Source organism: Scardinius erythrophthalmus (genome assembly GCF_964197995.2).
Source record: "Scardinius erythrophthalmus genome assembly, chromosome: 18".
Classification (NCBI taxonomy): Eukaryota; Metazoa; Chordata; class Actinopteri; order Cypriniformes; family Leuciscidae; genus Scardinius; species Scardinius erythrophthalmus.
Window position 1 is genome coordinate 8,914,631 of NC_138238.1, and position 25,370 is coordinate 8,940,000.

General features: G+C 36.1%; 2 protein-coding genes across 5 annotated transcripts in view; both read right to left on the reverse strand.

The window, feature by feature from the left end:
* Positions 1-14,423, reverse strand: part of ndst2b (N-deacetylase/N-sulfotransferase (heparan glucosaminyl) 2b) — a 68,627-nt gene extending 54,204 nt beyond the window's left edge. The window contains exon 1 of one of the 2 annotated variants that reach the window (XM_081393560.1): positions 14,273-14,423. The gene's annotated coding sequence lies outside the window, so the exon portion shown is untranslated. The remainder of the gene's footprint in view (positions 1-14,272) is intronic. The other variant, XM_081393561.1, reaches the window with a different exon arrangement.
* Positions 14,424-16,897: 2,474 nt separating this feature from the next.
* Positions 16,898-25,370, reverse strand: part of LOC308706657 (neurotrypsin) — a 41,726-nt gene continuing 33,253 nt past the window's right edge. For all 3 annotated transcript variants that reach the window (XM_081392429.1, XM_081392431.1, XM_081392430.1), the window contains 5 exons: positions 24,260-24,401; positions 23,835-24,116; positions 22,609-22,731; positions 20,364-20,644; positions 16,898-19,544 (listed from right to left, as the gene is read on the reverse strand). In XM_081392429.1, coding sequence (XP_081248555.1) covers positions 19,210-19,544; positions 20,364-20,644; positions 22,609-22,731; positions 23,835-24,116; positions 24,260-24,401 — 1,163 coding nt within the window. In that variant the 3' untranslated portion in view covers positions 16,898-19,209. The remainder of the gene's footprint in view (positions 19,545-20,363; positions 20,645-22,608; positions 22,732-23,834; positions 24,117-24,259; positions 24,402-25,370) is intronic.

A 25,370-nucleotide genomic window follows, 5' to 3' on the forward strand; every position in this document is an offset into this window, starting at 1 on the left:
GAAGGAAATGAATAAAAATACTGTGACAGAATAAAGAGTCAAACTACTGTAAACTGATGTGTGCTTTTTGTATATGCAAAATATGCAAATCATTTGGTGTAACGTTCAGAAATTAGAAAATGATAACTGGAAAAAAAAGGGAATGTGAGGAGTTGGAAATTGAGTCATCTTCTGTCAAATGAATTTTAATTATAGTTTGGCTCATCAAATGAACAAAAAAAAGAACAGATAGGAATGGTGATAATTAGTATGCTTAGAACCTTGATTTCAGTTGAATAATGAGAATGCTACATTTCTTGTATTTACATATATTATCTATGATCTGTTTGCCACATATTTAGCATAGAAAATGTGATACTGAAAAAATAAAACAATGCAATATACTCTTTTTAAAAAGATATGATTTATAAACTATATGGTTTTTAATGTCTTGTTCACAAAGATATTTGCATGTTTTTTTTTCATGTTTAACTGTCAACCACCCATATAACAAAAATAATTTGAATTGCATACACACAGTGACGGCATCTTACTGACAGGGATAAACGGACATTTCTCAGAATAGAAGCTAACTGTATTAGTATTGATACAGCTCCTAAGCAACATGAGAAGTGCAAACCTGGAATCTAAGGCAGGCCTGTCATTTGAAAACCACTTATATCCAAGACAATACACTGAAAATCATTATCTTGTGTTAAGAACCAGACCTGTGAGCAACAGATGACAGTAATGTGGTCTAATAAGACATTTTATGCCCTTTCCTATCCAGACAGGTTTACATTTGAAGAAAACCAATGGATACCTTAAGAGCAGATTTCCACCTCCTTCATCTGATCAACAACTAGAAGCTTTTCATCTTGATAAATGGTGCAATATGCAGTAAAAACACAGTCCAGGACTAACAAGATAGAGTTACCTACACCTTCTCAGATCTTTGAGACAAGTTACACAAGCTATCATTCGATTTTGGGGAAGAGGTACAGATCAGATAGCAAGCATTCAGGGTTTTTTTTTAATTGGCTGTCGGAGCCATCAAAAATGTAGTATTTAGCCATCAAGTTCACTAAACATCCAGACATATAAACCACATAACATATCAGAAGATCTCCAGACAACAGACTGCTATAATTTAATAATTCACTGCAGGGTCTGGAGAAATTTCACATTCAATAAATTAAATACACATTGCGGTCTCGCCCACTGGGTTTTTTATAGTCCTACAGAAGAATTGCGGAGCCTTGCGCAAATAAATAAAGATGTAAAAGCTGCAAAATAAAAAAGGCAAAAAACCGCAGCAGACATAGCACCACTAAAGAGAAGCCAACAATGGCTTCCAGTTTTCTCACGGTTCAGATAAGACCCCCTCCTTGGGCGTGTTGGACTGAGAGGTTAATCTCTGGAGTCTCACTGAACAATAAGTCAATGCGCGCTGTATGCATCAATGTGGCTAGTGTTCCCTTGTGAGCTTAGGCACCAGAAACGAAACCTAATGGGGTCAAGCAGCCTGGCGGAAATCCTATACGAGACACCTCTGCTGAACTCCGGGGTAAAGCGTTTAGCATTCTGATTCATGAAGGAAAAAGGATCCATGCTCCGAGCAAGAGAGCAAAGCAAGAGAGGGCTGAATTGATTAACCAGTGTTGGGGGCATGTGTTAAATTTGTTTGCATGTGAAAGGACACACAATATTAAGGGCCAAGTTGATGGTTAATCATGGCATTGCTGATTCAATCTCCAAGTCTCAAACAATGGAATGAAGTTAATTAAGTCCAGGGAGGATTCAATGAACAGCGTTTATTGAATTTCAAAACATCTCTATCTATCTAAAAAATAAGTGATGGTGAAATCGGATGTTTTATTCCCAGAGTGGCCAGTAGTGGTAATGATACTGCTTATAATGCAATGTCACATTCACAATAATGCTAGCAACATTTTCAACAGGAGTCAACAGGAAACAGCATTTGCAACTTATTATACTTCTGGAGAGAAAACTGATTGGATCATGAAAAGTGGTCTCTGTACACCTGGTATTAAGATAGTTTTGGTCGATTGATCGATGCTAAATACAGGTGTAAACACTGTGTCTACTACCACTTCCAGAGGTAGTCGAAAACGCATTAGACCGGATTGCTTTCGTAGTGTAGACGGTCATGTTGGTTGAATGTGTTAAAAACAGCCACTAAAGACTGCCTACGCTCCACTTAATGACCTAACGCGTAAATATTATGGGAAGCGCACTAGCCAGACGGGATTTAAACTTTGTCGGCTGAACATCCAAGTTTGGTTTGAAGATGAAAAACATACCAAGCACGATGTTCTCTCACTATTCCTGATTTCTAACACACACTCACAGCGTTCGGCGTGGTCTTGCGGCTGTCAGAGCAGAAATGAAAGCTGATGCTCTCATTATGTTTTTCTGTTGTCTCCTTTCACATTCATATGTAAATTGCGTGAGCTTATTTTGTCCATTAGATCGAAAGATCTGAAAAAGCCTATACATTTACCCGTCCACAGACCCTTCCGTCGAAGAAATCAGGACAGAAGTGGTTTAGGAGTGGACAAAAGAGAAGGATTAAAACACCAGGTGTAAATAGGGCCTAAATGACAGCTGGTTGGAAGAGAAAGATTGAACATTCTATCATATTTATAAAACTGAGATTCTTGACATTTTAAATATTTATTTTAGAACATAACATTATCCATTTACACTAGAGCTCACTCTCTGTTGTCTTTCTCTTCATCAAAGAAACCAGCACAATTGTTTTAAACATTGATAATAATAAAAGATGTTTATTAGAATGATTTCTGAAGGATCATGTGACACTGAAGACTGAATGACTGCTGAAAATGGAATAAATTACGTTTTAAAATATATTCGATAGAAAACCATTATTTTAAATTGTTTTTAGTTTTATTGTATTTTTGATCAAGTAAATGCAGCCGTGGTGAGCATAAGAAACTTCTTTACATTTTTTACAAAAAATTCGACCCCAAAGTTTTATATATGTATGTATATAATACAAAATTAACTTTAACCAATGTTGAAGTTAAAAAGCTAAAGTACAGCTAAATATTTATCTGACCAACCCAAACTAAAATGTATTTTGCAAAATTAAAATTTAATGTGCAAGTATATATGACTCTGCAAGCCATTAAAATGATCATTAATGATGTACAATGTCAAATTCATAAAGTATGTAAATACATTAATATAATAACATGCATGCAATTTTATAACAAGTGTATATAGGCTACTATTATATATTACATAACAGGGGCCCTGCTCCGTCTTTCTGAGGTCCTTGGTTTAAAGAAGTCCTAAAAAAGGACAACAGATGCTTCCTTATCAACTTCAAATACTCATAAAAAAGCTGCAAGTACAGAGAACATAGAAAGTTATCCACTGCGCCTTGAAGAAATTCATTAAACCAGCTGACAACAGCTGTCGGGCCAGAGCTCAAGTCCCGTCGCCTGTTTCTCACAGTGCAGAAGGCAGCACCTTTAATCAGTTTCTTTGTGGAGCCCTATGGAAAGATCCCACAGAAAACCGGCTCTTGGACGACCTCCCATAACCTGGGCCTGAGGTTGAATCTGGCAAGCTTTCCATCCTGTCACTGACAGCAACTACAGCTCACGGAAGAGTTATTACAACCGTAGGGCAGAGGACCCGGCTAAAGACGGCAAACCGGAGCAGATGCGGCAAAGTCAGAGCAGACCTTGACAACATCGTTAATGTTTAGAAGTACACAATCAAGACATCTCTTTCGAAAGTACAACTCGTCTCTCAGAGGATGTTCATAACTCATGCATAATTTATCTAGTGAACTCTATGTTCTCACAGTGCTGAAAGCTCTAAAATGACAAGGTGTATCCGCTGTTATGACACGTGCACAGCGTGGCTGCGAGACTCCGTGCCAAAAACCACAGGTGAAGATTTTCATAATATGACGCTGGGTTTTGAAGTACTCTCTCTCACTCTCTTTATGAGATTACGGGCCAGTTTCAGTTGATTGCGCCCCAGGAGACAGGCAGAGCATTACGGGTATTCTGAGAGATGCTCGGCTCAGTCTAAGTACAGGCAGGGGGATTTAGAGGTCCTGTGGGACGCCCTGCAGCTGCAAACCTCCACATTTAACCATTATGATAGGGGAACCATTGTGAACAGAGAATTTAAAACATGCAATCATTCCAACTGTTGCTTGACGGCCACAACCTTTAACCTAACTGTTGACCACAATGCATTTATCCTCCTCCGACCTTTTATAAAAATCTAAAGCACCTGCTTCGAATTCAAAGCATATCATTTCCCACAATCCTGCAGTGACAAAGCCCTCGGCTAATGCCGCTACTCAAAAGGCAGCACGAGAGAGGGAATCTCATTGTGGATTCAGAAAGACTAAAGAAAAGTGGAGTATCCTATTACACAGCCAAACGCTGCTGAATGAGAAAATGGAGTGAGCCTTTTTTTGTGTGCGTTTCTTTCTATTTTTTCACCAGATAACTAGAAAAAATGTCTTCATGGGTGCCTGTGAGACACCAAACCATTTGCTTGTTAAGAATATAAATATTTTGTGCCATTTTAGAATGAACTTCACTTTAACCTAGTTCTGTGTGCACGCTTAACAATCCATCAAATTACATGTACAATTTTCTTTTTGCCATGGTATTAAAGATGCAAATTTATGCAAATGTATGCACCTCATACACTCCATCTTTATAATTAATGGCTAGTACTGCTTTAAAACAAGTCAAAGCGGTATTGTGGAGCACAATAGTCAGTGTTTGCTCTCTGTGCAGAGGTCAGCCCCTTAGGCACGTGTTCAAGTTCAAGGCGAAACAAAATATCATCTGTTTGCATGAAAGAGATCCATTTGAGTACAGTGAAAACAATTATTTCGTAAGTTATTAAGTGGCAGGCCCTAATAATTAAAGGGACAGCTCACCCAAAATGAAAATGCTGTCATTTACTCAGCCTCATGTCATTACAAATCTGTATGACTCTGTGAAGCACAAAATATATTGCTCCAGAAACACTGACACAATTCTTCAAAAAATTGTGTTCCACAAAAGAAAGAAAAACATACTGGTCTAGAATGACAAGAGGGTGAGAAAATTATGACAGAATATTTATTTTTGGGTTAACTGTCCCTTTAAGTTGAAGACATGCATGAGTGCGGCTGGGATTTGCCACCCTGGGAGAACTGACTGACCCTAATATGTTTTTTGGAGCTCCAGAAATAAAAATTTTAGTGTGTTACTTCAAGAACATGTTTAACTTCTGGTTACATCAGAAAAATGGGAGATGGTGCTGGGATGGGGAGATTTTTTTCCCCTAAAAAGTTATCAGTCTGTTCAATGATGTAGAAACGAAATCAAAGATCAAGCTCTCTTGATGCAGAAATACTGAGCTAATTATGATTCGGGTGTTGGCTAACAGAGAGTAAATGAATTACGTGACCAGCACTGGCATAGACCATGAGGCTGGGTGCATCTATCTTCGTTTATAAAAGCGATTTGGATTGACTGTGGAAAAACAGATATCAACAACAAATGCTTCATCCTTTGCAATATATCATGGATTAATCCTTGAATTATATAGATTTCTCTAACAGAAAACAGAGTGAGATTAATGATGGCTGAGAAACATGAAAAACCATAATGAGGGATTTCCACTCATGGAATGAAGATGACAGTCTTTGAAGTGCCTTCAGTCCAAAGCACATAACAAGGAAATGACGCAAGACTGAAAGCAATCCAGCATGAAGAAAACCTACAGTCATTTAAATCCCAGCCATTTTAAGGGAATGAAGATTCACACAGACTCACCAAACAAATAAACTAATGGTTTTGTAGATGGCGGAGTGTCAAACAGTTATGAATGCAGAAAGGCCCTTCGGTTAATGAAAAACAGATCTAAATGGGTCATCGTAATTGGCACTTTAAACAAAAAATGACATACCCAATGTTAATGAAATAACAAAAATAGAGAGCATCTGAATACATCCATGTCAAGGGGTGTTCACACTGACAGCGAATGCGTCATTGGAAGTCATTCAGTTCAATGAGCGATGACGAACTGACCACAGGCCATAAAACAAAGACAAGCAGTCTTTATATGAATGCAAATGAGCAGTGACGTGGTGTGGCGACTATCTAACCGGATACAATTAGAGTCAATTAGCAACATCTATTAGCAAGCAATAGCTCAAAGACTCGCATCATCCTATTTACTCCCTTTCATTGTGAACATGGCCTTTGTTCAAATGGTTCATGTAAACGAACAGGTTCAAATAAACGATTTACTGATTTGAGTTGCTGTCTTGTTTTTATTGAGTCAAACACTGTTAATCACTGTTTTTGTTTATGTTACATTAGTTAGTTGCTTTCTAGGTTTACTAGATACATTTACAGTAGTGTAAATTTATCAGTTCAAACTGAAGCCAATTATTAAATGCAATTACTTTATTTGAGAAACTCAGTGCAAGATAAGACTGCTCTAATTGCAGAACTAAATTTTATCATCCAATTCTTAAATATTTAAAAAGATATTGCCCTCTAAAAAGCTTCAATGCACAATAGCAAGCTATGTTTTAAACAACACTCTCATGGCAAATCATAACTATAGATTTCAGTTTTGGCAAATTGGTGGCTCATTCGTATGTTCTCATTCACACAATTTTGTATGATCTGCTTACGCCCCACTGGAGGTTAGGTTTAGGGGTGGATCTTCATACTTTTCATCTAAAAAATTTACATTTTTATACAAATCACATTGTACAAATTTGCCCCCTCACAAACTAGCTACATTTTCTGATGAGATCGGGTTGTTTTTTTTAGCAGCTTGTAGTGTAACTAACTATTTTTTATATAATGTTACATGATGGTAGCTTGACTGTAATACTTTAAATTTTGAGAAAGTTGCAGCTTGTTTCAAATTAGCTTCCCCAGTTTAAGTGTGTACGAACTGTAAATAGAAACAATTGGAGAGCATTGGAAGTCAAATGTTCAAAGGTAACCTGGGATGTCAGATCAATCCACTCAGCTGGGTTCGAGGAAAAGTGATTTTGATCTACAGTAGATCAATTTACTAATAAGTTAACCAGGCCAATGAGGAGATGATTATTCTGATTTCAATAAACTGCAAGTCTATGAGGAAAACATTTTTAGTAAATAACATAAGGTCTCTATTAGCAATCCCAATACAGTCTGATCTCTGATTATGACGCTCTGCTGGGGTTTACCTGCCGTGTGACTAGTGATGTGTGCAACGACTCATTTCATTAACGTTTAAACCAAAATTTTGCCACTGACTAGACGCATAAGCAAGCTATATTGTTATATACTAGATTGACATGAAGAATGGGAAAAGATTTTTGTAGGCTTTCAAAATACTCCCTCACTTGCTCGTCTTCCAAATGTGAACATTTCTCTGGCGAGAGCCACAGAGAAAACCAAAGCATGCAAAATCTGAGGACTGAGGTAATATGAAATTATTTTGTTTTCTGCTCCAGAAATATGCTTTTCAAAATAATATATTAATTTAAAAATGAAACATTAACATGATTGTAGTTTAAACGTAGAAAATATAAAGCTAAACATTAAATGTGCATATATGTAAACGACTAGTATTTCCAAGTGGACTAGCAGCAGCAGTATCGACTAGTCTCGCACATCCAGTTCTAACATTTGGTGTGTGAACATTATTATGACAATATCAGCAGATGGCCATGTTAGCTTTATCAGCTGGTCAAACAAGCCTGAATGGGTAATCGATTTGATAAAAAGCAGAAAAAAAAAGATTTCTCTGCCAACTTAAAACCATTGAACTGAATGAAAATGGATTTATCTGACTTAACAGATTTTGGAGAGGAAAATACATTCCCTGCTGTGCTCAATGCAGACTCTGCATCTGACAAGGTGGTTTCTAGGACACATAATATCTCCTTTTGTGGGAGCGTAAACATCTTTATACCATAAAGTCCCTTGTGATGCATCAAAACATATGTGATGCAAATAAGGCCCTGGCTTTCATCTGTGTGTAAAACTATAATTGTATTACAGATGTATGTCCCAGATAGCACAAGTACGTCTCTAAGATGTCTGCTAAAGTGCGCTTCATTTGGAAAAACATCGGATAAACGTCTCAGAAAAAGCAGTTTTACACATGAGATATTTTCTAAATGTCTACTTAACGTATAACAGGAAACATATAGAGACATATTGTTGAGCAAATACATCTTGCAGATGTAAATGCAGACATCAAAAGCCCCTTTCACACAGAGATTCCGGAAAATACACGGATAATGTGTCGTTTGATTTTGGTTCATTCACACTGCCAGTGATTTTCCGGAATGTGTGTGTCCGTTCACAGTCACACACATCCCGTAAAGACACGTAATGTCAGGATGTGATAACTCCTGTCAGATGTCAGCTCTGCTGATAACTCCTCTCATCATTTCTACACGAAGACGAGTCCATACTCCCCAGTAGCGCCACTGGGTTTGCCGAGTGGCTCGTTCCCCATATGCTGTAGCATAGGTTGTAGAAAGGCCCGTGGGATGGCACGTGCGGCTTTTGTTCACACAGGGCGCGTTCCGGGACTGATCCCGGCAACGTTACTAGGTCCCCATCCCGGCATCGATCCCGGCATCAATCCTGGGACGTGTTTGCGTTCACACAGAAAGCACTCTAGCAATTTTACGGCAATTTCCCGGGATCAACGCGCTGTGTGAAAGGAGCTAAACAGATGTCTCTGTGATGTGTGCTATCGGGGGTAACAAATCAATGGTGAAATAGTAAATTAGTGAGGTTCATTTTTTTTTCTTGTTTTAACACATGGCCATTGCATCCTAATACAAAATAGATGCAAAATAGTTTCAGCTAATAAAAATTTACCACTTTAGCCAATTTTTGTGTCTTTGTGTGTATTTTACTGTTCAAATGATCACATTGTTAGCTTAGCAACATGCTAATGCCAAATGATTCATTCACGCCATGTGATTACTAGATGACAACACGGCATTCTACTTGGGTCTGTTCACATCATCAGACTTTTAGATTATTCTTGCATTATTAAGGCATTCAACTATATTAATTATTAAACAGAAATATTATGAAATAATTACTTAATTACATTTTAATGCTGAAGCCATGCCATTTTGAGTGCAGAGCATTCAGACAATTCTGAGTTTACATAGTTATGGGTTCTACGAGGATGTGAACACTTACAAATCGGAATTGAGTAATTATGGTAATTCCGTCATGGCATAAAGTGAACACACCTAAACTCCCAGGATATTTGGGGTAAAAAGAGCTACTTGTGCTTGCTCTTTTTGAACATCCCACAACAAACATTACGTTTTTAAACACCATGCAAGGTTAAAAACAGTCCAAGTCTAGCTGTGTTTTACTGCAAAAAATTAATAAATTACCTGTGCAATCAGGGCCAGGTGATTAGTCAACTGGTCACTTGTGCAACTCACAGGCTAGCCTATTTTGAAAATACGTTTTGCAAATCCCTAACCAATATGAAAGCATGTTAGTGTGCAATGTGAAGGAAAATAAGTCAGCAGAGAGCCACAGGAATGAGTACGGGTATAAAAATATGAAAATCCAACAAACCCAAAAATCTATGGATTTCCCAGCAAATAATGCCTGCTTTCAAGTGGACTCTTTCATGTCAGAGAGAATAGTTGGATGAAAGAGCGAGAGAGCAGGAGAGAGTTGGAGGAAAAAAGCACAGCACATTTTCCATTTTCCTCTGCAAGTAAAAAAGCACATGAATTATGGATGCGAGCAAGCCAACAGTGCGAGAATTTGATCCCTGACCAGACAGCTCTTGGCTCCCCGTGGAGCAGCCCGCCACCATCCCCCCTTACCGGGTTTTTCAACATTGCTACCATCCATTCCTAACTTCCTTCTCGGGGAGAGAGCTGGAACTGTCGGCTAACAAGGCTTGGAGACTATTGCCTGGGGACAGGACGTACTTGTCTAGGAGACTTCAAGACGCTACCTCTGCATGCCTTCTATTGTTAGCATCTTGATCCTCAAAACTGAACTGACATTTTCACCTGTTGGTTTAAATGTGAATGTTCCACCATAGATGATCATGATGGCTCCTCAAACAAAAGGATTATTTACAAGTACCCTCAGCCATTTACAGAACACAAAAATAATAGCTCTAACTATACAATATTAACTTAAGTGAAAAAAACAATACCAAGAGATCCCAATTTAAATGGAAAGTAAGATTTACAGTAAAATATATCCTACAGAAAACAACAGGCAACTAAAATACAGCCTAGTCTCGAGTAGACCTTCTGGATGATTTTCCCCATTGTTTGTCATTATACTTAACACATCATGCTGACGCTCAATCTATCAGGGTATTTATTCATATTTTAAAAGTCTTACTGATAAGACACATGCTCTGTTGTAAACCTTCTAAGGCAGCATCCTGACTGAAATTGAACTGTGCATCAGATGCTGCCTTCAGGAGCATGTGGGAAGCTCATACCACTGAGTCAGGCATTCACTATTAGGACATCACGTGTTTGAGCCGAACACATAACACTGAAGCAAGAGCTCTGTGACCAATAACCCAAATAACTACATCTAATTTCAAAATGATGAAAATTATTCATTTCTACCACTGTTCTACCATTTATAAATGGTACTGTATTACAACTGGTCTTTGTTACAATGTTTTTGTGACATAAAGCAATCTGTGAAATTTGAGTGATTAACTTTACGCCATTCATCACGGACCACTGATCACTATATATAGATTATAGATATATTATATTATGAATCAGTGTTTCCGCCATGGTTTAATCAGACACAGTTTAATCACCATGGGAAAATCTCAGAGTAAAATTGGGAGTTGTGAAAAATATGATACACATTTTTACTCTTTCAATTCATTTTATAACTGTATCGTATATCTCTTTTCATTCCTTTTATAATGGTTTTAATTTTCCTTGCTTTTATTTTGAGATTATTTTAATTCCTTTCTGTAAAGCAATATTGCATAGTGTATGGAATGTGCTATAAACTTGCCTTGCCTAGTTCAGATTAATTAAATTGACTATTTTATTCAATTTAAATATTTGTGTAGGTATTTTATGGTATCATGTTGTTAGCTTAGCAACATGCTAATGTCTAACTCCTGTGTGTTTAGCTGCTTCATGTCCACAAAAGCAGCTAAACACCCAGGAATTATACCGTGTTCACGCCATGTTGTAATTATCATAATTACATTCTTCAGACTCGGATTTATGCGTTTATGGCAACATTATCAATGGCAAAATGAATCTGCAGCAGTCAGGTGGTACAAGTCGGGTTTTCGAGTTCTACGACGTGAACACTTTTTACAAGTCGAAACCTTGTAATTACGGTAATTCCAACAGTGTGAATGCACCTTTAGACATTACCATGTTGCTAAGCTAACAGCATAATACCATAAAATGCATAGGGTAAGTCCATTTTTAATTCAACCGAAATATTTCAAACAAGTATGTTTATAATCAGTATGTGCATTGTGAGATAGGCTTATCTGTTAAGGATACATGCAACACTGTGTTACAATTTAACAAAAAGAAATCTTAGGGGACAGCATAATCATGTAGTCTACATTTTGAAACGGCCTATGTGTGATGCTTACATAGGCATGGCTATATTTTGGAACTAATTATTACTGCAATAGTAAATTCAACTGCCTTTAAGAACAGAATCCAACAAAATGTCTTATAGTTCATAAATTAAAATTGAAATCAATGCTCTGAGAATTCAGGGACACATTGAGCAACTCAGTCTTTGGAACTGAAGAAGGAACACTATAGTGGTTAGGCCAGAAACCAGGCATTGGAGCATTCCACAGAATCCACACCACAAACAGAACACCACCACGCCAACGCACTTACAAAACAAACTCCAAAACAGCAATGAAAAAGCATTGCATAAACTATTATCAGCCAATGGTCGCACTGTGGGTACTACAGTATTGCATTTGAATTAATTAAATACATGCAAACACACCTCACTTTATTCAGTTCCATTAAATATAGCAATTAGTCCTGCTCTAAGCAACACTGGCAAAGTGTTGAATGTGTGTCTTAAAAGTCAAGAGCCAAATCAAACAATGAATGACTACAACCCTTGGCCTTGGCTTGCACTAAGGATTAGCTTTCATATACTAAAGCAGGTTTTGCTCCATTAACAATGAAACGAACAGCTTTGTTGACTTACCTATTGTGACTGAACAAAAATCTGTACATTGCACTTGATGTCAAATGGACACAAGTAGCTGATGACTAGCATTCATATAAATTGTGTGCATGGCAGTGTATTACAAAAAATACGAAATTATTGAGAAATTACGACAGATTGTCGTGTGCAGACAAGGTAGGTCTATTTACACAGTAAGCACATAAACAGGTTTGGCTCCACTTTTATTGAGCACTGATTAAGCTCTCCATGAAGCAAATTGCAGTCTGGAGAATAAAGCCCACGGGCAACAATGTTTAATTATATCTGACTCATCAAGGACATCAATGAGGCACTCAATGAGTAGTATTCATCTTCAGCTCTCTGACCAGCACTCATTGGGTTCCTCAGTCAAATGAGAGGCATTAATAGGTTCATTTCAAAGGAGGCGGAAGCTCTTTTATTTCTCTCTTCTCCTACTTCAATAGCTTCCGAATGTAATTACTGAGTCGAAGCTAAAACGTCTAAAAACGATTTTCGTAATTTCATTTCAAATGTGCCATCACTCCACCAGCAGCAACAGTAGTCATTTCTTTCAAAACTTCAATAGCCTTTTGTGTCTTTCCACTCCAGTTTCGTTTTCCTTTAACCCGCAAACATCTTATCAGTAGCACATTAAATGAGACTTCATTTTTATTAGTCTCAGAATCTAAAATCGCATAAATGGATGTGTTCGGATCTCGGATGCACAGCCAGTGAAACTATCTTGCCGTGAGTATTCACAGGCAAGAAAACAGATGCTTTCCTAATCATACAGTCCAGTTATTCCCTCACAACTAGAAACTTAACAAGCATCTTAAAAGCAAGCAGGCCCTTGTGCTTTGAAATATGTCATTTAACTGATATTCTTATGTTAGAATGACAATTCAAATTTTATTTTTTTTTTTGATGTGCAAAACACAGACAAAATAAACACATCAAGAGAAACTTCCCACACACCTTGGCAGAATATCACAGACTGCACGCTGGCAACAGCCCAATTGCCCAGAGCAAACAATTCCAGGTTGTATGTTTAAGCACAAAGATACATCATCAACAGGTTTGTTTGTGCGTTGAATTACATGGAGATAACAGTGACAAAAGATCCTTTATAATTGAGGTAGACTGATTGGTTTAAACAATATTTTGTAACCAATACTCACATTTAATCAGTTATCGGTTATTTTATTCGGGCTACTGATAAATGCCACCATTTGTTAAGTATCTATAGTAGCCTACCAACAATTTATTTAAACTTAATTTATGATTTTTGGAAAATTATACAATGACTTAAATAACAGCCAGTTATTCTCAAGTAAGAAAAACGTATCTTAACTTGCAAAATGAATGCAAAACAATTTATTTATTTATTTATTTTAAAACATCTAGATCATTAGGCTTGTTATTATTTATCAAACATTATTAATCCATTTTTAATATCTATTTTTGTGGTCTAATCATCATTATTGTCAACAATAAAAATCGGTTATCGGACAATAAAAAATAAATGGTTTTTGTCATAAAAAATAAAGCACTATCCTCAATCCCTGCTACAGATAAATAAATAAACAACCCCATTTCAGCACAAAACTGCAACAGAATCGTGATTTCCATTACTATGCTATAAAAGCTTAACACAAACTAAAAATAAACTACAAACCTCGTTCTAGAGACACAAACATTTTGACAGGTCTCCTCCACCTATTGTAGGCTACTGACTGACTGTAGAGAATTTGATGGTCTCAAGCAAACTGTAAACATTGCAACTTTGCAAACAATAGCATTGATTTGTCTTCAATCTACAAACAATCCACTAATACATACCACTTACATCGAACATGTCACGCAACACTTAAGTCCCCATGCATCAAGGCTGAAGGCGAGATGTTCCTGCATCTAGCGGACTGCCACATTGCAACTGAAGTCAACGCCAAACCAGTGAGTGTGTGTGTGTGTGTGTGTGTGTGTGTGTGTTTCCAGAAAAAGCAAACAGCCCCTTGGAACACAGCACTCAGCACGCATCCCCTTACCGTTTTAAATGCCCGCTTTGAGAGCGGTCGCGAGAATCCGAATCAACTGGACGCCACAGAAAGAACTTTGATGTCTCGTGAGCGCATCCTGCGCCGCTCGCTCGCGCTGCTCCGCCATCTTCAGCGCGCGCCGAATGCGCGAGAGTAGAGCAGCTGACGGGCGCGCGGGGAGGGTTCTTCACAAAACAGCCCGAAGTTCTAAGCTCCTCATCCATGCACTACACCCCTGTCACCCTGTCATGTTAGGATACCTAACCTACCTACTAGGTTCTTTTTACCGTTTGAAAATTAAACAGTCTATTAGAAAAATAATATGTTTAAGTGATCAATTAAAGCCAAATTTAAAATAAATATATGTAAATAAAATCATATATGACAGCATAGGCCTAATATATGTCTACTAAATTTAAGTTACTGGCCATTCAATACTTCTACTAGCCAAAAAAAAAAAAAAAAAAAAAAAAAGAGAAAGAAATTAACCAGATTTAACTACATCACAGCATATATATAATATATATATATATATATATATATATATATATATTTATATATATATATACATATATATATATATATATATGAAGAGTTCAGATGCAAAAACCTCTAAGTGCCATCTAAAATTTTCTTCTAGAATGATCATTTTTATCAAGCTCGTATATTTAAGTTCAGTAATTTCACTTACATGACAATTAATAGGTAATTTTCATTGCCATTTAAGTTACATTACTGAACTTAAATATTCAAGCCTGATAAAAATGATCATTCTAGGAGAAAATTTCAGATGGCACTTAGAGGCTTTTGCATCTGAACTCTTCATATATATATATATATATATATATATATATATATATATATATATATATATATATATATATATATATATATATATATATATATATATATATATATATATATATATATTCCTAACATCTACCTTGTAAATATATTTTTTGCAATTTAAAAAAAAAAAAAGTTTTCACTGGTAAATCATTAACAACTCCAATTTTAACAATATTTCAAGTGTAATTCATAACATTTGTTGTATTTTGAATACAATCATTCTTTGTAAAAGGCATTAAGTTAATCATACTGATTTCAAAGTTAAGGATTCATTAGTTTGCACATACATTGAACCAAACACTATGATCATCTTTGATAATTCAATATACTTTAAATTAGACAAAACATCCCATGTGACAGCACATTTTCAGTAGTGACAGACTGAAGTAATGTTTTGGTAGTGAATTACATAATTCACTACCAAAATTCACACTACAGAATTTTAACTCACATACTAAAACACTACTAAAATACTAATGATTTGGATTACTGTACTAAAAATTTGTTTATTTCCCCCAAATAAATGATTAAGTTGTTCCGTTTTGTCACTACCAAAATAATGATGACATGTTTAAGTCATGACTGTTTCGGTAGTGACAATTTTAGATACTTTTGTGCCTAGCTCAAAGATGCTAATCAGCACATGGTTAACTAGCACATTTCTGAACAGTTGTACACACACAAAAACTACATTTTATCAAATAACGCTAAAAAACAAAAAAACATGACGTCACAACCGAAACTTCACCACGTTTCGGTAGTGACTGTTTCGGTAGTGACAATTTTAGATATTTTTTAGCCTAGTTCAAAGATAATAACCAGCATACCTAGCACAGTTCTGAACAGTTGTGCACACATAAAAACTAAATTTTATGGAACACCACCCAAAAAAGTTTGCTTAATTTCAGAAAAAAAGGTGTTCGGTAGTGACGTTCCAGTTACACACAGATTTTCAGACTTTTGAACACATTTCCCTCAAAATGATGGTACGTATCTACAATGAAAGAGAGGCTATGAGAGAGAGAGGGACACAAGAATATTTCCTGATCAAAAATGTAGGAGTGTGGTTAAAATCAGTCTCAGCCAATGGACTAAAACACACACTGTTTCGGTAGTGACATGAAAATGCGGGACACATTTTTTACATAAAGTTTCATGATTTAAAAATAAAATATAAAATAAATGTTTTTTTTTTAACTTCACTTTTTAAAAGAAATCAAAAAGATATTTTTAAAAACAACAATGGAAAAAAACATTTCTTTATCATTTTCACAAGTTAAAATTCAGGGGTTAGGGTTGGGGACAGCCAACTCCCAATTGAAAGTACCCAATAAATGATGATATTATATATATTAAGCTTACTTATATTTTAAATATTACTGTGGGATTCAATAGATAATAGAAGGATCTTAGAAGGAAACTTCAAAAATGTCAATAATTAAATGCTTTTTAAATGTGTTTTTTGGTTGTGGGACAGCAGTTTGCACCAATTCTGTAGAATGGCCCATATATATATATATATATATATATATATATATATATATATATATATATATATATATATATATAAATTTATTTATTTTTGTGCTATTTGTGCTATTGTTTTAATCACGTTATTTTTGAAGTGCAAAAACATTTATTGCAGTGGTATAATAGGTCTTGTTACAATCTAATTCGAATTGAGATTAAATTAATCAAAATGAAATGTAAAAATAATGTAAAAATAAATCTAAATATAGCCTACAATTAAACCATGTGAAGCAATACAATGCCAAAGCCACAAGAAGAGGTCACTTTATTTTGGCACTTGTCACACATGAAAATATTCAGAGCGTTTTTTTTTTTTACAGAAACTCAAAGACTTGGTAATGACTGAGAACATCATCAATGTACAAACAGATGATTGCATGACATGCATCAGATATCAACACTCTCCAGAGTCAGGGAGATGAGCTCCTTATCACGGCCCTTGATGAAGAGTCCCAAAGCTCTGATGCAGCTTTAAGCAGTGTTCTGAGAGCGAAGCCTGTGTAGTTTATTTCTAAAATGGCTTTTGAAGATCTAAGCAGACACCATCCAAACACACAAGTCTTCAGAGAAGAGAAGCACTTGATACAGTCCAGTTCCCATTTGATACATCTCCAGAACATACAAGACCCTCTAAGCAAAAAAACTGAAGTAGTGCTTTGAGATCTTGACTGTTCCTATTTCTTGAAAATCCACCATTTAATGTTTAGCCCTGGGTTTTATAGCAATATAATGCCATAAAAATATGCAGGCCCATCAGAAGGCATGGCTCCACTAATATTAAGAATACATGAATAATATATGCCTGTTAAATAATTTAGCAGGCAATATCAGATTATTAGAATAATTTGTACGACAATATGCATTAATTATGAAGCAGGCTGAATAGAACTTTCTAATGTTAAGAACTGGCTTTTTAGAAGTAATTTCAGATCTTGCAGTAAACTTAGTGTGTAAGAGAGAGATTCTGCAAATATTTGTTGCATCAATAGAGCACACATAAAAACGGACATTTTTTAGACTTCCTTGTAATTTTGGAAACTAAAATTATTTTCACCCAGCCCATATTTTGCACAACTGGAAATAATTATTCAGATTTTCATCACATTTAAATGTGCAATCACGACAAAATTGGATGTATATGAAGCTCTTGGCTTTTACATTCTCATCCATCATCTTATATGCCTATTGCCTCTCTTAATGATGCATTTTAAAGAGCCCTTGTTGCTTACTTTTTTCTCTTCAAATTAAATACAAAAATCTGTCATTCTTTGCATGAATTCGGTTCTATAATTCTGATGGAATCAGTGAAGAAACAAATCAAAATGGGTTTAAAATAAGAAACAGACTGAATAATCTAGAATTTATATACAGCACAGAACAGAATTGAGTTAAAAAAAAACACAATATCGCCACCCACTGGATGAAAACACACAGTTCACAGAACAAAGTACAGATGCTACAAAATAAAATCTCATTATACTGACTTTCAACCAAAATATAGTCAGTCACAAACTTGCACTTTCTACGCATTAGAAATGAGAAACTCCTCTTGATTTCACCCTTTGAATGAACACACCCCATTATCAATTGCCATACTACCGTTACATAATGACACGTATTAAATCACCATGACAAATAAGAGAAAGTCACATTAGGTTATTCGCTATTATGATTCTAAAATGCCATTCTAAAACTTGTACTTAGACTGAGACAAACAAAACATATTGAGTCATTTATCTTCAAGAGCTGTATGTTAATGCATCAATACTGATAGTAAATGAATGACAATTTGAAAAGTTAAATATCATAATTTACTGTACATGATTTAAAAACTGCATTAAATGTATGACACATACAAGAAGACACATGGTTTTAAAGATCACTTCGACTGTCGCTATCTAAAAAAGCCTACGTGATTCATTTCACTGGTCTAATCCACAACACTGAAAATGTTTCGACGAAGATTAGAGTTGCAGTTCAAGCCTTCAGTTAAATATGAAGAGTAAAATAATCCATTCCGTTTTCTTCCACCCCACAGAATAAAAATCAGCTTTAGCTATCATTCTAAACCATGCGGAAGGCCTGGGTAGCTGCATCAAATGGCTTTTAAAGACAATACATACATTAACATGCACTGCAGCCTCTGGATGGCGCTAGAAACATTTTAAATGCACGGTTGAATCACATGTCGTCCACTCTTTTAAAGGAACACTTCGCCCAAAAATGAAAATTCTATCCTCATTTACTAACCCTCAAACGGGTTTGGAACTAGAGGGTGAGTAAATGATGAGCGAACATTATTAAAGGTGAATTGTCCCTTTAACATCACACTGGTCATTCTACAGTGTCGTAGATGAATGAAAACCTTCCCAGACTCTAGACTTCCTAATCTCTAAATGCTAACGATGTCAAATTGAATTGTACAGATAGAATACAGAGGAATTAAGATCCAGGGTGTTGAAAGCATGTAGCAGGTGTTAAACACTCTCAGGCTCTTGTTTATCCTTTCATAGAGTCCTGGGTCTCTGAGGTGTGACGGGCGGGTGGTTTTCCGAGAGAGTGGTGCTTCAGTGCTGAAGAGGGGCGGTGCTGTGCGTCACCTGTTCGATCCAGAGCAGGTAACGGCTGACCCGTGAATACACACCTGGGTACGAGGGGTCACCGCAGCCGTGACCCCAGGAAATGACCCCTGTCAGTACCCAGCGCCCTGCCTCGCCCTGACACACTAGCGGACCTCCGCTGTCGCCCTGGCAGCTGTCAGCATGCTTTCTCAGGTCAGACGTCATGCTGCCCGCACACAGCATGTCGTGGCTTGTGAAACGCTCGCCATAGCGCTTCTTACATTGCCACGAGGGCAGAAGAGGAACCCAGGCCTGAAGAAGAGTGCTGGGATGCTCAGTGTCTGAAAAACAAATAGTAAAACACCATTTGCAGCACATTTAAAGGAACATTTGCCCCCAAATGACATTTCTGTCCTTCATGTTATTCCAAACAAAAAAAGATATTTGTTATAAAAAGATAATCCATTTTATAACATGGATTGATGAATCGACGAGATATATATATGTTTTTTAAACAGTAAATCAGCATATCAGAATGATTTCTGAAGGATCATGTGACGCTAAAGACTGGAGTAATGATGCTGAACATTCAGCTCTGCCATTACAGGAATAATTTACATTTTAAAATCTATTAAAAATAGATAATTGTTTTAAATTGTAATAATACTTCACAATATAAACTGTATTTTATCAAATAAATAAGGTTTTGGTGAGCATAAGAGACATCATTAGAGTGTTAGTAGAGTATTAGTAGACTGGTAGGGTTAGGGTTAGAATAAGTTGACATGTAGTTACTTACTAACTACAAAGTTACTTATAGTCAGTAGAATGTCTGTTGGGGAACATCAAGATAAAGTGTTAGCAGATATTAAGCAGACAGTCTACTAATACTCTAATGAGAGTTAGTTGACACACAGGTGCAACGTTACTTATAGTTCACAGAATGTTCAAAAGAGACCATCAAAATAAAGTGTTACCAAAAAATCTTAAAGATTCCAAACATTTGAGTGTATATGTATAAATGTGTCTGTGTGTGTGTGTATATATATATGTGTGTGTGTGTGTGTGTGTGTGTGTGTGTGTGTGTGTGTGTGTGTGTGTGTGTGTCATTTCATGACCTGCCAATATTGTGCCCATGTATAAGAACAACCCAACATTACCTGTCATTCCCCAGCCAGTGATGACACAAGACGCAGGTCTCTTGCCCCACTTGCTGCCAGGTGCGGGCAGGCAGGCGGCGTTAGTATGAGGGTTAAAGGCCACGCACTTCCCCTCAGCGCCCTTCAGCCGGACCAGAGCCACGTCATGCTCCCAGCTCTCCGATCGGTACTTCCTGTGCACCTCTATGCGCTCTGGAGAGAGCACGCGTTCAAAATCATCCTGTTCCCGCGTGTGATAATCCCCGAGCTTCACCACGTACCGTGAAGCATCACTGCCAAACCTGTAGAATCAAGACATTCATTCATATTACAGATGATGTACTGCCATTTCAATCTTTCCACTGCTACATAAATTCATGCACTACCACTCAAACGTTTGTGGTCAGTAAGATTTGTTTATTGTTAATGAAAAAAGGCTACATATATGACAAATATGACAATTTAAAATAACTACTTTTCTATTTTAATCAGGGCTGCCCTAGATTAAAGATTTTTCTAGTCGACTTGTAGTCGTTCATTTAAGCGATTAGTCAACTAATCGTGCATTTATATTAATAAGCCATTAATCAAACAAGCCTTATTGCCTATATATTACATAGCCTAACCAGCGCTCAAACACACACATAAAGCTTGCCACAGCCCACCGGCAAAAGTGATTATGAGTGTGTCGTTAAAAAAATCCGGAGGAGACTGTCTAAACATTTTAATAATCTCTGCAGCCAAAAACACAGAAAACATTATCAATAAATTAAGTCACGATGCTGACTCGTCGTCTCTGCAGTAGCTAGTGGACATGCCTAGCTGATATACGTATTACATGATCAGAGAAAACTTATTTCCATAGATATTTCAAGCTTTCTATAGACATATTTCTCATGTCTGTGTGAGGCAAGCATCCACTGAGTTTCGGTTGGTTTTGTGACGTGACTGAGACCAAGATGGCAGAAAGCGCATCCTGATTGTTTTAATTATTTTACAATAGCACAACGTTTTGCTGTTTGCTGAGTTTACAGAAATAAAAGTAGACCCTTTACAATTTGCATTCCTCTTATCTGAATGACAAGTATTTTTAAGTTAAAGGCAATGGTGCCGGTGCCTGTATGTTATGCAGTAAGCGCACTCACACAAACACTTATGCACCTAATAATAGCACACATTTATCTCGGTTAACATTAGAGCAAGCAGACTTGTAAAGTTGTTTCAAGTGATAAGCCATATTTGAGGTCGATGAATGATAGGCGAATGTTTGGATTTCCTGCCGTTATCTGTCTATTACAGACTGCGTGATTTCACACATCCTGTGGAGTTTTTTTTTTTCTGCGACTAACCTCTTCTAGTCTAACTATTAGGGGGAAGCCATCATTTTAAAATGTAATTTATTCCTGTGATGGAAAAGCTGAATTTTCAGCATCATTACTCCAGTCTTCAGTGTCACATGATCCTTCAGAAATCATTCAAATATGCTGATGTCACATTACAAAAGTAAAATGGGTTGTGCATTCCATGTCAAAATCTTAAATAGTCAAACAAATAAAATTGATTTTTCAACAGACTGCACACAATTCATATTGAAAACCACATAAACCAGATCTAGATCATATCTATCTATCTATCTAGCTAGCTAGGAAAAAAATTATGCGTTAAATATAATAAAAAATGTTATGATAAGTGGTTGCACACAATTGATTTTAGCTACATTTAAACAAATGCATTAAGTTGAACTTAATTTTAGTTCGCTGCTCAAATAACATTTCTTATTATTATCAATGTTGTACTCCTTAATGTTTTTGTGGAAACTGTGATGGAATTTTTTTTTTTATGAATATAAAGTTCAGCATTGTTTTTAAAAAATATAACTTTTTTGTAAAAATGATTATCAGATTTTAGCAATTTTAAGACCAATTAGGGAACTAAAGAAAATTAAACTGTTAAAGCCCATATATTCAACCCACATAGGGATATTTTTTTAATTTAGAACTGTACATTAAATCATTAAGCAAGCCAGTGAAGAAAAATGAGCATTCCCTTGTCCTGAAAATATTTTGTACTTCGCAGTGCAGATATTTGTGCTTTATAATTTTCATGATTGCAGAGTGTTTCTTATTTTTGCAGTTTCAAAGATTTATTCAGAATCAATCAGTTTTTATTATAGAGTCAAAATTGGCAGAAATATAGGTTATAGCTGAAGAGCCCAGACATACTGTAGCTGCTAATACCACTGATGTCCAGCAAGTGTCTCTCTTACCGTTTAAAGCAGTGAGCTGCAGTGAGCAGCCAGCAGGAGTTGATGAGAGTTGCTCCGCACAGAGGCTGATTCCCTTTAGATTGAGATCTGAGCCACAGGGACGCCTGCCAGGGCCAGTCACCCCTGCGGGATACACACACACACACTGGATGAGGTCAAGAAATAGACACTGTCATATTCATTTGGGAAGAAGTAGGGTGACAGAATTGTATTTTATCAATTAAAAATCATTCAAAAGTGAAGCATGTATTTTTTTTTATTTTTTTTTTTACTTTCTTATACCTTAATCGGTAGAGACAACCATAAATAAGCTATTTATAGGTTAGCATTCCCAAAAAGTGTAAACACTGAGGGTTTGTGGCACTACTCTTTGTTTGTACAGCAACACTCACTTAACCAGTGGTACAGCGTTATTATAGTACAGTGTACTATTATAGTATTTATTCACATTTTGAATTAGCTTTTTTTTTTTCATTTTCTATTTAGCTTTAATTTATTTGTATTTCAATTTTAGTAATGTTAGTATTTTAACTTAAACTTTAATTTAATTTATTTCAGTTTGTTGCCAAAGAAAATATTAAAGTTTCCATAAATTTCAATATTTAAATGTTATTTTATTTCGGCTTTATTTCAATGACCAAAAGTGATTTTTAATAAGTTCACATTTTAGTTATCAATAACAACACTGCAATGTCGTGAGTTTAGGATTGGATTATCTATTTAACTGACGAATTGAATTGAAAGACATAACATTTTTACAATTTCATTTAACGACACTACACTCGTTGAAGAAAAGGTTCTATATAGAACATTAAAGGGTTCTGTCAGGCTTCACATACAGAGCCTTTTAGGGGTTCCCATCATGGGATCATTTAATGGATTTAGTTTTAATTAATTTTGTTTCAAATAATTTTTAATTTTAATTACATTTTATGAATTAGACAACTTGTAAACATACTTCACTAGAAAAATAAAATGAAATAACCTGTTAAAAATGAAAGTATTATGCAATATTTTAAGGCATTTCTCCTAAATAGAACCTTTTTGGGCATAAAGGGGTCTTTAAAATGGAGTCAAAATCCCTAGGGTTCAGTATAGAACCTAATTTAACCTTTTTCTAAGAGTGTAGCATGTCTTAAAAACAACTTGTATTTGCAATCCATTTTGAACAAATATCCACAACATGTGTTGTAGAACTGCTTCCACAGCAGTAAAAATTTGATTACCTGAGAGATTTGTATCCACCCACAATTCTCTTGCTGCGTCTCTCAGCGCCAGCTCTCAAACCGCAGGTGTGTGTGCCCACCACTGCTATGTCAGCCTCTGGCTCCGGCAAATAATCACATGATACACCTGCATCCTGTCCGTGCTTACAAGCGTGGCTGTCTTGTCCTTTAGAAGGGCATTCTCCGAGGAACGACTCCTTCCCAGTGCACCTCACATTGGTCAGATGGATGGTCCCCTTCCCTGCTCCGAAATAACCCATCGGTCGTGCTTTTGACACCCCACTGCCATAGAGAGTATAAAACCATTTAAAGACTTTTCTTTTTTTTATCTCCATTTATCATAACAGAGGAATGATAATGAATCATATTCCACGGTACTGATTATGAGATGCTTTAGAGCTAAGATGTTGCAAATGGTTCCCTACGTGAATCCAAGCTGTCTGCAGACGACAACAGCATTGACATCATTCCAGCCATGATCACAGACGCTTCCCCACTCTCCGTTAAGAAACACCTCCACTCTGCCCTCTTTTCTATCGTCGCCACCTGCCAATCGTACCAGAGGACCTGAAACCACAGAAAAGCAAGCAAAATAGAAACTAGTACGTCACTTACTCTGCATCTTTTAAATATATGAAAAAGAGAAAGAAGTCATTTTCCATTTAAGCTTGCGTGATTGTAGATTGAAGGACCACATCCGAACTGTTACCAGCGGTGTAGCTTAAACCACATGACGTGCACATGGTTTTAACAGTCAGTGTAAAGCCCTCATAATAAGGTTTCTGTTTCTGATTATTTGTAACCAGTCACGTCAATGTTTGATCCCTGAGTTACATTCAAGCTATTCTATTTTTCAAGGAAAAAACGATTAAATGTATCATTTTAGTAATCAAAGATAAGTTTAAAGGGATAAAATGATTGACTACAGGGGGACTTTAAGCAATTCATAGTGTCCTCATGACATCTAAATGGGTCTTAATTACTTACTTAATATACAATCATGGTCTTAATGTACACAATTCATCAGAGCATATTACTCCAGAAAAAAAGCATCTTTCCTTTTCAGCTAACGTCTTTAACATCTCTTATTTTTCAACCCCTCCTTTCAATCTGTAATGTCTACGCCCCTACTTTCACAATCCAATCAATTCCTAAAGAAATAAAGTCCTGCACTTCATTGTGCTTATTAATATTTCACTCAAAAATATGTCACATTACAAAAGTAAATTGGGTTGTGCATTCCATGTCAAAATCTTAAATAGTCAAACAAATAAAATAGATTTTTCATATTGAAAACCACACAAACCAAATCTATCTATCTATCTATCTATCTATCTATCTATCTATCTATCTATCTATCTATCTATCTATCTATCTATCTATCTATCTATCTATCTATCTATCTATCTATCTATCTATCTATCTATCTATCCATCTATCCATCCATCCATCCATCCATCCATCCATCCATCCATCCATCCATCCATCCATCCATCCATCCAAAATAATAATGATAATCATGGTAATAATAATAAT